At 35.2% G+C, this 13,974-nt stretch overlaps 1 protein-coding gene across 1 annotated transcript in view; it reads right to left on the bottom strand.

Annotated features, from left to right (window-relative positions):
• Positions 1–13,974, bottom strand: part of SRBD1 (S1 RNA binding domain 1) — a 221,763-nt gene that overhangs the window by 83,649 nt on the left and 124,140 nt on the right. The window contains exon 16 of the mRNA XM_050754732.1: positions 4,560–4,642. Within this exon, the coding sequence (XP_050610689.1) occupies positions 4,560–4,642 (83 nt within the window). The remainder of the gene's footprint in view (positions 1–4,559; positions 4,643–13,974) is intronic.

The following is a 13,974-nucleotide window of genomic DNA, read 5'->3' as shown; positions in this document are numbered from 1 at the left end:
TTTAAAATGTATATATTAATATGGTATGGTCTACTAAGACTCCTGCAAAAACAGTGAATTTGTCTCATCTAATTTTTAGAAAAGTTAGTAATATGCATATTTCTTGAAGCTATGCTGTTAGGTAACAGATTGCTCAGGGCACTTATATTTTCTTAGAAGACTATTATTAATATGAAATATCTTTCTTTTTCCTATTTAATGATTTTGCCTTAAGTTCTATTTTGTCCAATGTCAATACTGCTATGGCTGTCTTTTTCATTTAAGTGGAACATTTTAATCCAAACCTTTAATATCAAGGCTGTTTTTTTCTTTAGGAGTGTCTCTTGCACATATATAACTTAAAGCTGTGCTTTATTTTGTAAAGTCTGAAATTCTATTAATAGGAGAAGTTAGCCCATTCACTTTTAAATACCTATTACTTATTCCTATCTCCTTATATTTTATTGTTTATTTCCTATACTTTCTTATTTTCTCTTCTCTACCTTTGGATGAAATTATAAACTTTTTACATTTTACTCTCATGATTTATATTAACTATCTTATTTGTGGTTGTTCTTCATATGTTTCAGGTTACATTTTTAATCAAATTCTAGAGTTAATTTATATCTGAATCTTTTTCCTGAAAAAGAATCTTAATACTTTTTATCATTTCTTTTTCTTCCACTCTCTCATGTTGAACTGATCTGATCCAGACTTAAATATTTAAAGATTAACATTATAGATTTTAAAAACTATCAGGCTCAACTATACATTTTACTGTGTGTACATGTTTCCCATGTCATGTCTTTCCCTTCTTTGGACACTCCCCTGCTTTTGGGAAGGGAGTACTTCTATAAATTCTTTCAAAGAAGGTGTGAAACAATCAGAGAAGGTTCAAAATTGTTTTTATTTTCCACTCACACTGAATTGATGGTTTGCCTCATTTAGAATTATAAGTTCAAAATGTTTTTTTCCCACAACTTCACAATTACTGCATTCTATCTTCTATCATTTATTTTTTATCAATAATAGGCCTGATGTCAATCTCATTCTTTCCTTTGCAGATAAACTATGTTTGCTCTCTGAATACTTTGTCAGTTCCTCTTTATCACGTATTCTGAAATTTCATAAGCAAGCATTTAGTGTAGGCCTTTTGTTAGTCTTTACTTCTGCCCTCATAAGGTGTTTTCAGAAGACTTGTCTGTCTTCAGTTTGGGAAAATTTCCTTCTATTACTTCTGTGATTATAACTCCATACTATTTCAATTTTACATCAGATGAACACTGAAGGTTTAGAATGTCTTCTATATCATGTGACTTTTGTTCATGCTTTCCACCGTTTTCAGTTCAAAACTGTATTCTGAAGGAACTCAATCTTCCAATTCATTAATTTGCTTTTAACTGTGTCCACTCTATTTAGTCCAATTATGCATTTTAATCCTGATAATTACATTCTTAAATTCTAAGATATTTGATAGGTTTGCATTCATTTTAATACATATGTTCTTTATAAATGCAATAATCTCTCTTTTCTCTCTGTGAATCTTACTTTCACTTATTTCAAAGTCTCTCTTACCTATTCATTGTCTCACTGGGTATTGCCTTTTGTTTATTAAGTTTGGTGCCTCATTTGTCTACCATAGGTTTTCCTCAAATGTTTAATCATTCTTGGTAGTGAGATCGTTTCAGAGTCCCTAACTGTCTGTCTATGTATGCTGTTTCTGTTTACTATTCCTCACCTCCAGTGATAATGTGGGAAATGTGGGACATCATGCCAGGTGTCATGTACATGGCAGGAATTTGTCTTCTCAGGATGAGGCTCCTTGAGCTTCCTGACAATCGAAGGTCTCTTGAGGTATCTCCCAGCCTCTCTGGCCTATGTTAAGGTCATTGCTTTAACTTGGATTCAGAGTATATTGGCGGAGGAGGTTACTACAGGCCTAGCTTCTCTATATGTATCTCCTTATCTAATACTTCAGACCTTCTCCCCACTATTTGAATCTGACTAGTTTGGCTCTACCTGGAACTGCACCTACCTCAAGAACACATTGATACACAATGATCTGTATATGTTTTGAACTGTGACTCCACCAGGTTTTATTTCTCCGTGGGTGTGATTCTTCATGCTTAGTATCTGTAAGGAATTCCTGAGATTTCCATCCACTAATGGGAGGGACCCTTTCTTGTTTTCCCATGCCGTTATCAATTTATTCGAATAAATATATATTTATATAGGTACACATGTACACCTTTTCTGTCAACGCATGGAATTAGGAGTTGTGAATATGCAGCTGATGAGGGTAGTGTAATTAAAGAAAAGCATTAATTCAGCCTACCATCTTGATCACGTTCTTAGTTTCATTATTTGCTGAACAGTGAGTAGTCCAATGCTAATACGGCTATTTTTTTAAATCTCAGACTCGTATATCCAACTCCTATTTGACATCTTTCCTTGAATGTCTTGTAGGCATCTCAAGCTTAACATGTCTAAAACTGAATTACTGATTTTAATCCACCAAACCTGCTCTACTCAAGCATCATCTACATATCAGAACCCTTGGAGCAAATTCTTCATAATTCCTTTTCCCTCACTTATTACCACATAGACCTGACAAAATAGACTTGACCTCTTTCCATCTTCACTGCCATTAACTTTGTCCAAGCACTATTATTTGTCACCTGGGCCAGTACAAGAACCTCCTAGTTGTTCCTATTGCTTCTCTTCTTCCTAAGTCACTCTTCCCAGATCAGCCAGAGCCAATGCTTAAAAATATAAATCAGATTATGTCACCTCCCATTGCTTAAAACTCTTCTATTACTTCTCACTGCCGTTAAAATGAATTCCGAAGTCTTTCACATTAAATGTTATCTCTGAATCCCAATCTGGAGGTTAAGTCTCCACTATTTATTTAAAGATCTCTTTGAAGTCAGTAGCTTATTAGCCTGCCCAGGTTTCATAAATTTGGAAGCTTCTCTTTATTCCACTACCTTGCCAAGATGCTCCATAACTTTATCTTGAATGAATATAATTCCTCTTCATTATAATGCCTGTATCACAAAACTGTTATAGTTGTACTTTTTCTTTTTCGAGATGGAGTCTCGCTCTGTCACCAGGCTTCTGTCCTGTGGCGCAATCTTGGCTCACTGCAACCTCTGCGTCCTGGGTTCAAGTGATTCTCCTGCCTCAGCCTTCCACGTAACTGGGACTACAGGTAAACGCCACCATACCTGGCTAATGTTTGTATTTTTAGTAGAGATGGAGTTTTGTTATGTTGGCCAGGCTGGTCTCAAACTCTTGACCTCCAGTGATCCACCTGCCTTGGCCTCCCAAAGTGCTGGGATTACAGGCATGAGCCACTGCATGTAGCCAGTTGTACTCTTTAGATAACAGTCATTTCTATCTACCTGTAGCTAGATCAGTCCCTTTACCAACTATCTTTCTGAAATGAGTAAGTCCAGTTAAAAGTCTGAATGCCTTAGTCCAACTTGCTATAAAATGGAAATATTCCCAGTTGAATCTCAATATATGACAGGTTAATCCAAGCTTTGCTACCATGTGATCTTGGGTAAATGTCTTAAGTACTCCAGGACACAGACTCTTTTTCTATCAAATGAGGAGGGTAGGGTTACACGAATTCTAAGGTGTCTTCCATATCTAGTAGTCACAAAATCCATGACATGATATATTTCTTTAGAAAAAGTGTAGTATAGTACCTATCATTCAAACCCCATAAAAATTATACAGAAGGAAATACTCTATTTCACAATTAACAGCTTTTGACAAAGAGGAAAACAATTTGACCCAAACCTTCTGGAGACAACTTAAGCCCCACGTACCATTTTGCTATCACCATAAATTCACTCTGCCAACGTTTAGTGCTGTCTTGAATTGTCCAATGAACACATATAACCTCAAGAATTAAAAATACAGTAACAACAAAAATGAGTACTACTATTACCTACCACTTCTCTAATCACACATAAGATCTACTTACTACTGTGAACATCAAGATCAATGCACGATATCACTATTGTAATTATTTTAGAATGCCACGAACTGCACCCATGTAAGGTAACAAACTTAATCAACTGAATGGTTTTAGACTATTTTGGGTAATGACCAAAAACGAACTATAATAATCAAGTAGGAATGGGAAATACAGGAAAAAAACAAGAGAGAGAAGGTACCAAAAACATTTCCTTGAAAGGTCAATAAAGATCAATAGTTCATACCGGTTTACACAAAGAGCCAACATGTCCCTGTAGCACCTCCACTTTTATAATAATGTTAAAAGAAGAGGCTCTCTCTCCAAATTAATTATTAGTTTCATCCAGTGTTTTCATAGTCTTTAAATCTGACCACAGTCAATTCTAAGTCTTAATCAAAATCATTAACACCAGAACAACGATGACAAAAATAATTCCCTCCTTCCCTGATGACTTAAAACTCCTACTTCCCACAAACTGTATAACCTTGAAAATGGGAATCTACTCCCATAGACACTTAATTACTATGCCAGGTTTGAGTACTGCTCCTTGTATTGATGGATTTCATAAATTAAATGATCCACATTGCTTTACCTGATACATTCCAACTCCAATGTGCTTCGGCTCAATTTTCACTAGCTCAGCTAATGGATCTTGTACACGCCTTGCTATGGAAACTGAAAAAATAGAATCAGAAAACAAGTATGACTTAATGTGAAAAGCAGTACCTAATAATTACTTACATTAGTTCCTCATAATGTAAGTACTTAATCCTGTCCCTCCTCATCATCCTTCTAAAAAGGCCAACAATTTAGCTAAGTTTCAAAGTTCTCTTTTCCCCGCACACAAAAAGTAAATGCAAACTTTCATGATGAATTATATCATCAGAATTCCTAAGCATTCTTGAACACAAGTAGTTTGACAGGATTATAGATTTAGAAAAACAAATAAAACGTTTATTCCCTATACTTACAAGATTACCTATTCATTCTTTATGTAAAGCATAATAGGATACCTCATGCTTCACAGAGCAAGCAAAATCTTGTTTTAAATAATCCTGCATCATTACAAATATGATATTTTTATATGTCAAATATGCTTATTAGAACTAGGTCCCCCAAATAATGAACAAATGATGTAATTACCTCTTTTTTTAAAGTTCCCTTTTTTTAGAGATAGGGTCTCACTCTGTTGCCCTGGATAGACTGCAGTGGTGCCATCACAGTTCACTGCAGCTTTGAACTCCTGGGCTCAAGCAATCCTCTTGCCTCACCCTTCCAAAGTGTTGGGATTACAGGCGTGAGCTACTGCACCCAGCAGAATCATATCTTAATGCAACCAGAGATCAAGCTACTTGGCTAATGAATATACTCATGTGGTCTTGAATATGACTGCAAGATTGCCCTGGTAAGTGATCTCCTTCTGTCCCAACTGCTTGTCTCTTAACACACCATAGTTCTAATTACATCCCTTTCTTGACCATTACAATCCATGCTCAAGAAACTTTAGAGTTAATTTCAAACATTCCTTTAACTGTGTCACGATTTTACTTGATCGTCATTTATTGTCATTTTTTTTTACCAAATATCAATAAAAATTCACATCTTTCATTTATAAGATAGAGTTAGCTAGAAAAAAAGATACTACAACTCTTACGAATAGTTCTAAAGGTAACCTCCCTCTCCAGTAGCATATTTACGTTGAGTCTTTCTACATGAACTGCTTCCATTTTCAAAACACATGGAAGCTGATCAGTGTCACCTTCTCATACAGGTTGGATGAAATATAAATTCATTAAGTGAAAATATTAAGACCATCAAGGAAAATCCTGTGCCTGTTTCCATGTTAAGCTGTTCAAGGTCTGGAAACAAAAGTCATCTCTTGCAAGTGACTCTTAGATTCTCCAGTCACTGATTTGTACCACTTCTCTAATCAGACATAAGATCTACTTATCTACTGTGAACATCAAGTTCAACGCATGATCATTCAAGTTTTTTTCATATCCTTTATTACTACACCTAACATATAGTGACATATAGCTCCTTGCAAAGCAAGCTTAGAGAACATTGAGCTGGTGTTATACAATCTATTTCTCTCCCAGAAGAGATAGGGATTCCAAGGCCTTCACATACATCTTTATTATTTAAAGAAATCAATTACAAAAGGTTAGTTAGTGCAAGCACTGAAGGTGATAGGAGAAATGCTTTCCTCTAATAACCACATTCATTATTACAGATTTAAAGTAGAGATATGCTTGAATTTCTCTAAAGCAAGTATTATTTCTTTAGCCTAACATTTAAATGTGTAATGTAAATGTAACATTTAAAAGAATGATTTTCAACACGTATACATTGCCTATATACTTCTGAGTAAAAACAAGAAAAGCCCCCACAACAGTAAACCAAGTCAAGAATTTAAGAATATATGGACACCTCATTGTATTGCATTTCATTTTATTGTGCTTCTCAGACACTGCATTTCTTACAAATTGAAAATCTGTGGCAACCCTGAGTTGGGTAAGTCTACTGGCACCATTTTTCCAACAGCATGGGCACACTTCTGGTCACTGTGTTACATTTTGGTAACTCTCAGCAATATTTCAAAATTAAATTATATTTGTTATGGTAATCTGTGACCAATGATCTTTGATATCACTATTGTAATTGTTTTAGAACATCACGAACCACACCTATAAGGTAACAAACTTAATCAATAAATGATGTGTGTGTTCTGACTGCTCCACCAAGTGGCTATTCCCCTCTCTCCCTCTCCTGGGGCCTCCCTATTCCCTGAGACACAATGGTATTCAAATTAGGCCAATAAATAACCCTACAATGGCCTCTAAGAGTTCAAGTAAAAGGAAGAGTCGCATGTCTCTTACTTTAAATCAAAAGCTAGAAATAATTAAGCTTATTGAAAAGACATGTTGAAAGCTGAGAAAGGCTGAAAGGTGGCCCTCTTGGGCCAGTTAGCAAAGTGGTGAATGCAAAGGAAGAGTTTTTGAAGGAAATTAAAAGTGTGACTCCAGTGAACACACAAATGATAAGGAAGCAAAACAACTTTTTGCTGATATGGAGAAAGTTTGAGTGATTAAACCAGCCACAACATTCCCTTAAGCCAAAGTGTAATCCTGAGCAAGGTCCTAACTCTCTTCAATTCCATGAAAGCTGAGAGAGGTGAGGAAGCTGCAAAAGAAAAGTTTGAAGACAGCAAAGGCTGGTTTGTGAGGGTTAAGGAAAGAAGCCATCTTCCTAACATAAAAGTACAAGATGAAACAGCAATTGCTGATATAGAAGTGGCAGCAAGTTATCCAGAAGATCTAGTTAAGATCATAATGAAGGTGGCTACAATAAAGAGCAGATTGTCAATGTAAACAAAATAGCTTTCTCGTGGAAGAAGATGCCATTTCATTTAGGACTTTCATAGCTAGAGAGGAGAAGTCAATGCCTGGCTTCAAAGATTCAAAAGACAGCCTGACTCATTTTATCAGAGGGGAATGCAGCTGGTGACTTTAAGTTGAAGTCAAGGCTCATTTGCCATTTTGAAAATCCCTGGGTTCTTAAGAATTATGCTAGATTATGTAGCATCACATGCTACAGATAAACCTTTTGTGACAGGAGAGTCCACTGCCTGTGCTCTATCAATGAAACGACAAAGCTTGCATGATAGCACATATGTTTACAGCATGGCTTACTGAATATTTTAAGCTCACCGTGGAGACCTACTGCTCAGAAAAAAAGATTCCTTACAAAATATTAGTGCTCATTGACAATGCACCTGTCATTCAAGAGCTCTGATGGAGGTGTACAAGATTAATACTGTTTTCATGCCTACTAACACAACATCCATTCTGTATACCATGGGTCATGGAGTAATTTTGACTTTCAAGTCTTATTTTTTAAGAAATACATTTTGTAAGGCTATAGCTACCATAGATGGTGATTTCTCTGAGGATCTGGGCAAAGTATGTTGAAAATTTTTGGAAAAGGATTTACCATTCCAGATGCTATTAATAACATTAATAATTCATGGGAGGAGGGCAAAATGTCAACATTAACCAGAGTTTGGAGGAGGCTGATTTCAACTCTCACGGATGACTTTGAGAGATTCAATACTTTGGTGGAGAAAGCCACTTCACACGTGGTGGAAATAGCAAGAAAACTAGAATTAGAAGTGGACCCTGAAGATGTAACTGAATTGCTGCAATCTCACAATCAAACTTGACATAATGAGGAGCTGCTTTCTTAGGGATAAGCAAAGAAAGTGGCTTCTTGACGTGGAATCTATTCCTGGTGAAGATGCTATATGAACATTGTGGAAATGACAAAAGATATCAAATATTACATAAACTTTGTTGATAAAGCAGCAGCAGCAGGAATGGATAACATGGACTTCAATTTTAAATAAAGTTCTACTGAATGTAAAATGCTACCAAACAGCATCACATGCTACAGAGAAACCTTTTGTGAGAGGAGAGTCCACTGATGCAGCAGACTTCATTATTGTCTTATATTAAGAAACTGCCACCACATCTCAGCCTTCAGTAACCACCACTCCGGTCAGCAACCACCAACATCAAGGCGAGACCCTCCACCAGCAAAAAGATTGTGAACTGCTGAAGGCTCAGATGATCATTAGCATTTTTAACAATATTTTCTAATTAAGGTGTGTACATATTCTTTTGAGATATAATGCCATTAGATTCTTAACACACTATAGTGTAAACATAACTTTTGTATGCACTGAGAAAACAAAAATGTCATACAACACTTTTATAACTCCTATATCCAGGCTTTAGAGAGAGATGGTGCTACTTTCCTGCCGGCAAGATAATCAAGAATGAGTTGTTTAGTAGACAGCAATAAGGCAGAGCTCTAGGTTGAGAATGATCAAGCCGACAATAGATTCTTGAAAGTAAGAGGGAGATAGCTCAGGAAAAGGGAGTCTAATGAATTGCTGATAAAGATAATTAAGAGGGAGGAAGAGTTATGGCCCAAAACTTAGGGAACGTCACATTTTGAGACAAAGAAGAAAAGGAGGAAGTAAAAAAAGAGGCAGAGAATAAGTGATGAGGACAGCAAAGTAATAGAAGTCAAAAAGATTTCTGGAAAATGTTAAACATAGTTACACGCGTCCCACTTTTTATTCTCAGGTATACGCTCAAGAGAAATGGAAACATTATGTCCATATAAAATGTTATTCATGAATTTTCATAGCAGCCTTATTCGTAATAGCCAAAAATGTTAAAAAAAAAAAAAAACCATCAACTGATGACTAAACAAAATCTTGTATACCTATACAATAGAATGTTATTTGGCAATAAAAAGAAATAAAGGGCTGATACATGCTACAGCATGTGGAATCTTGAAAACATTACGCTTAAGTGAAAGAAGCCAGTCACAAAGACCACATATTGTATGATTTCTTTTATATGAACTGTCCAGAACAGGAAAATCCATACAGAGAGAAAGTACATTCATGTTTGCCAGGAGTTTGGGTGGTGAGTGAAGACAGTAATGGAAGTGATTGCCAATGGGTATGGGCTTCTTTTTGGGATGAAGTTATAAAACTAAACGGTGGTGATAGTTGCACAGCTCTGACTATACTAGAAAACACTGACTTGTACACTTTAAAAGGGTAAATGTTATGTTATGTAAATTATATCTCAACAAAGCTATTGTTTTTTAAAATGTAGTATGTCCAAATGTATGCCAAATACTATTTTGCCCACATATAATGACAATAGTTTGCTGTTTCACTACTATTCACCATTGTTCAGAAAACTCTAGTTGATGCAACTTGACAAAAAGGGAAGATATAAATATTGAAATGACATTATTTACATATGATTATCTACCTAGAAAACCTAAGCAAATCAAATGAAAAAATATCAGAACTAACAAGATTCCAATTAGTTGGGTAGTTTCAAGACACACAAACAAAAACTGATGCTTCTACCATATGCTATCAAACCAATAACAGAGGAGTTGGGGAGTGGAGAGAATGAGGAGATGCTGGTCAAAGGGTACATACTTGTAGTTATATGTTAATAAATTACAGAGATCTTATGTATAGTATGATGAAATTAAAATGTAATAAAAACAATAAAACAATCGATTCATGGATAAAAACCTATTCACAATGTTAAACATACACACACACACACACACACACATATATATAAACAACCCATGAATAATAAAAATAAAACATGCAGAACAGGGATGAAAGTGGAAATTTTACAGAATTTCACTCTATATACTATAGACTTTTACAAATACAGTCATCCTGTATCCTTGGGTGATTGGTTCCAGGATCACTGCAGACACCAAAATCTGTGGATGCTCAAGTACTTTATATAAAATGGAGTACCATTTGCATAGAACCTACACACACCCTGCCATATACTTTAAATCACCTATAGGTTACTTATAATACCTAATACAATGTAAATGCTATGTTAATAATTGTTACACTATATTTTCAAATCTATATTTTTTTATTGTTGTATTTTTTTTTAAATACTTTCAATCCACGGTTGAATCTGTGGGCACATGCAGAGGGTCAACTGTATTTATTAAATGGCTTTAAAGTTCATTTGCAAAAAAAAAAGAAATACTATGAAAAATGCAATTAAAAAAAATTAAAGCAAGGCATATTATAAGCCACAGAAATTGAGAGTTGCATTGTGGTAGGCTACATAGACCAATGAAATGAGAACATAAAGTACATATAGGGATTTTAGAGGTTTTTTTTATAAATGCTAATTTATTAAATGGTAACATAGCTCAATGTATAGAGGAAGACAATTAATATGGGATAATAATACAAAAAGTTAAGCATTAGAGAAAAAAATTACACTTGATATGCCAAAAGTTGGGAAGGGATCCCAGACTGAGTAAAGATTATCATCCTAAAAGACATGCAACCAGAGCTACTTCCTATGGATAAGTGGTTGAGTATATAACTTGCATGCCCACATACAGTAACCTTGAAAGCAACATTTCTCTTCACTCATAATATGTCTTATATCCAAAGAAAAAGAATGTCATGGGTTTTGGCCTTTCAATTCTATGAAATATCTAGAATCCTAAAGCTTCTGGAGCAAATCAATTTATTTGCTTAAAAGACTATAGTGAACTGTACTCTCTTTAAAATTTGTCTCATCCTGTTATCTAGCAATATTAGACATCTGTATTTTTAAAGTCCAATATTCATCTCATTTTATCCTTCCCCTTGACGTCAGACAGGAACAGAGGAAAATAAGCAAAATTCCCCCATGTTGTCTTTTTCAGCCAACAACTCCAAATTAGAATTTTTTCACTATAATGTTTATTAAAATGTAGTTTTAGCAGTCTTGATGCAAATCTATTATAATCTTGACCCTCTAAGTAATAATTACATTTTTGAACAAGAAGCTGAGAAATATGTTGAACTGAAAAAAATTTTCTGTATCCTCACTGTAATGGAGGTAGACTGAAGGTTACCCAACTAGTGTAAACTTTTCAAAATTCATAGATGATGTACCTAAAAAGGGTGACTTTTATTTTATGTAACTATATCTCTAAATAAATAAAATATTTTTTATTTCTTTGAGAATGTTAAACTTTTTCTTCTGTCTTCATCATCTCTATTTCCTCCAAGTAGTTTTTTTTCTTCCCTAGTGTATTTTGGCATCTGTTTTTAATATTAATAGTATAAGTTTTCATTACATGTTAGGTGACCTTTGACTGTCCACCAGGGGCAGGATGCTAAAACAATGACATTAACTGCTTTGCCCAGTGGTAAGGCTTATCAACTATGGCTTTACTTTGGGTGCTGTGGCCATTTCTTTGTGGTACCTCTAATCTCAAGTTTCTTCAATGTTGTCTCTTGTATTGGCAGAGTCCTCTTATCTGCATAGACTGATTCCTCTCTAAGATCTCTACAACTGCATGTAAATATTTCCTCAACTCCCCTTTACTTCAGTAGCATCCCCACTCTCATTTGTAAGCTGTGTCCTCCTTTGTAGAATCCTTCTGTTTAACCCTCTCCAGAGAACAAATCCCCAGTCTTCTGCAAAGGTAGTGAAAAGACAGTTCCTCAACTGTTGTGGAAGGGGATGTTAATTGCTGTTGTTATTGTATTGAGGTGAAATTCTTGTAACATATAATTAACTATTTTAAAGTACAGAAATCAGTGGTACTTAGGATACTTGCAATATTGTGCCTCACCACCTCTATCAAGTTCCAAAACATTTTCATTATGCCAAAAGAAAACCCTGTACCCATTAAGCAGTCACTCTCCATTCCTGTCTCTCCCCAGTCCCTGACAACCTCCAGTCAGTTTTCAATCTCTACAGATTTGTCTATTCTGCACATTTCATATAACCATACACTATGTGGTCTTTTGGGATTGGCTTTTTTTTACTTATGTTGGCATGACATTTTTGAGGTTCACACGGTGTTGTAGCATGTACCAGTACTTCATTCTCTTTATGGCTGAATGATATTCTATTGTATGGCTGTACCACATTTTGTTTATTCTTTCATCATGTGAGTTGTTTCCAACTTTTAGCTATTGTAAATAATGCTGCTATAAGCACTTGCATACAAGTATTTTGGTTGAATACCTGTTTTCAATTTTTCTGGCGACATGTGTAGGAGTGAAATTGCTAGGCCTATGTTTAATTTGGTCTCGTTGCTTTTTAAACAGACTTTCAACCAATACTTTCATTTTCAACCCAGCCTCAACCCTCTCAGCATACTTCCAAAGTACTTGGCACCATTTCCTGAACCTATAGGGGTTGTGTGATCCATCCTAGGTTAGTTCTGTATTTTCTACAATGCTGTCTCAGAATTCAACATTCTCAAGTTGACTAGGTGACTTATTGCTCATCTATCCACTTTAAGCTTCAAATCTTGTTGTTGTTGCTATCTGTTCTCCCATTCCTTTTATCTTAGTAGGTTTTATCTTAGTAGGTTTATGCTTTCATTCTATCATGTCATTTAAATCAATTTCAGAAGGAGAGAAGGAATAAAACATACACTCAATCTTCCACTTTAAATCCATAATAAACAGTTTAATATTACCCATCTACTATATCCATCCAATTTAAAGGCCACATACAATGCATCATGGGGAATTTAAGCATATATATAGAAGACAACTTCTATTTTCAGTAAGCTGATAAACTGGTCAATGAGATGTAGTAATGAGGGTCATTTTCTTACACATGCTTAACACACACATGAATGCTGAAGTTCTGTTATATTCTTATACAGTAAACATTTAGAGGACTTAAAGGTAAAATCCACACCTGTAGGTAGCTCAGATCTCACATAAAGTAAAAAGTCACCCCTGGCATCAATCACCAGGAAAAAGAAAGACTCTCAATGAGAAATAGGAATTGAAAAGAAAGTGGACTCTAGAAAACCAAGAGTAGAGACTCCAACCTCTTTGAATATTTGACTCCAGGACCAGACTCAAAAGTGTCTAGGTATATATTAAACATGGTCATTGCCACATAGAAGTGAGCTAAGACACAGAAGGAAGACACAGATACTTAAACTGAATCACACACCGAAGACATAGCAGACTTTGAAATTAGAGTAATTAGAACCATACAATGATTTTCCATTTTATTATCCTCTATTTTCATAGAGTCTTGTTGGAACGTTGTAATTCTGTCTCACCTATAATACTGTGACAATTATTTACACACATGGGCCAGTGGTTAAGAAGAAACAGCAGTCTCTTCAGCAGTGGGAGGCCTGAGGGATTGTTATCTCTCAGAAAATATGGTCTAAATATTTTTTCCAACACACTATTGGGAGATACTTTCTCAGTGCCAACTTGAGAAATTCTGCATTTTATTTTTTTATAAATGAAAGTGCCCTTTTATCATAGAAATTAGGTACACAAATATTATGTGCACATTTACTGGTTATCTGGCCTCTTTAAGCCTTAGTTTCCTATTTTAAAAGTGGGGATAATAATAAATATCTCACAGGGCAATAGAGAGGATAAA

This window comes from Macaca thibetana, chromosome 13 (genome assembly GCF_024542745.1).
Source record: "Macaca thibetana thibetana isolate TM-01 chromosome 13, ASM2454274v1, whole genome shotgun sequence".
NCBI lineage: Eukaryota > Metazoa > Chordata > Mammalia > Primates > Cercopithecidae > Macaca > Macaca thibetana.
Note: the sequence above shows the minus strand (reverse complement) of the source record. Positions and strands in the feature narration are given on the sequence as shown.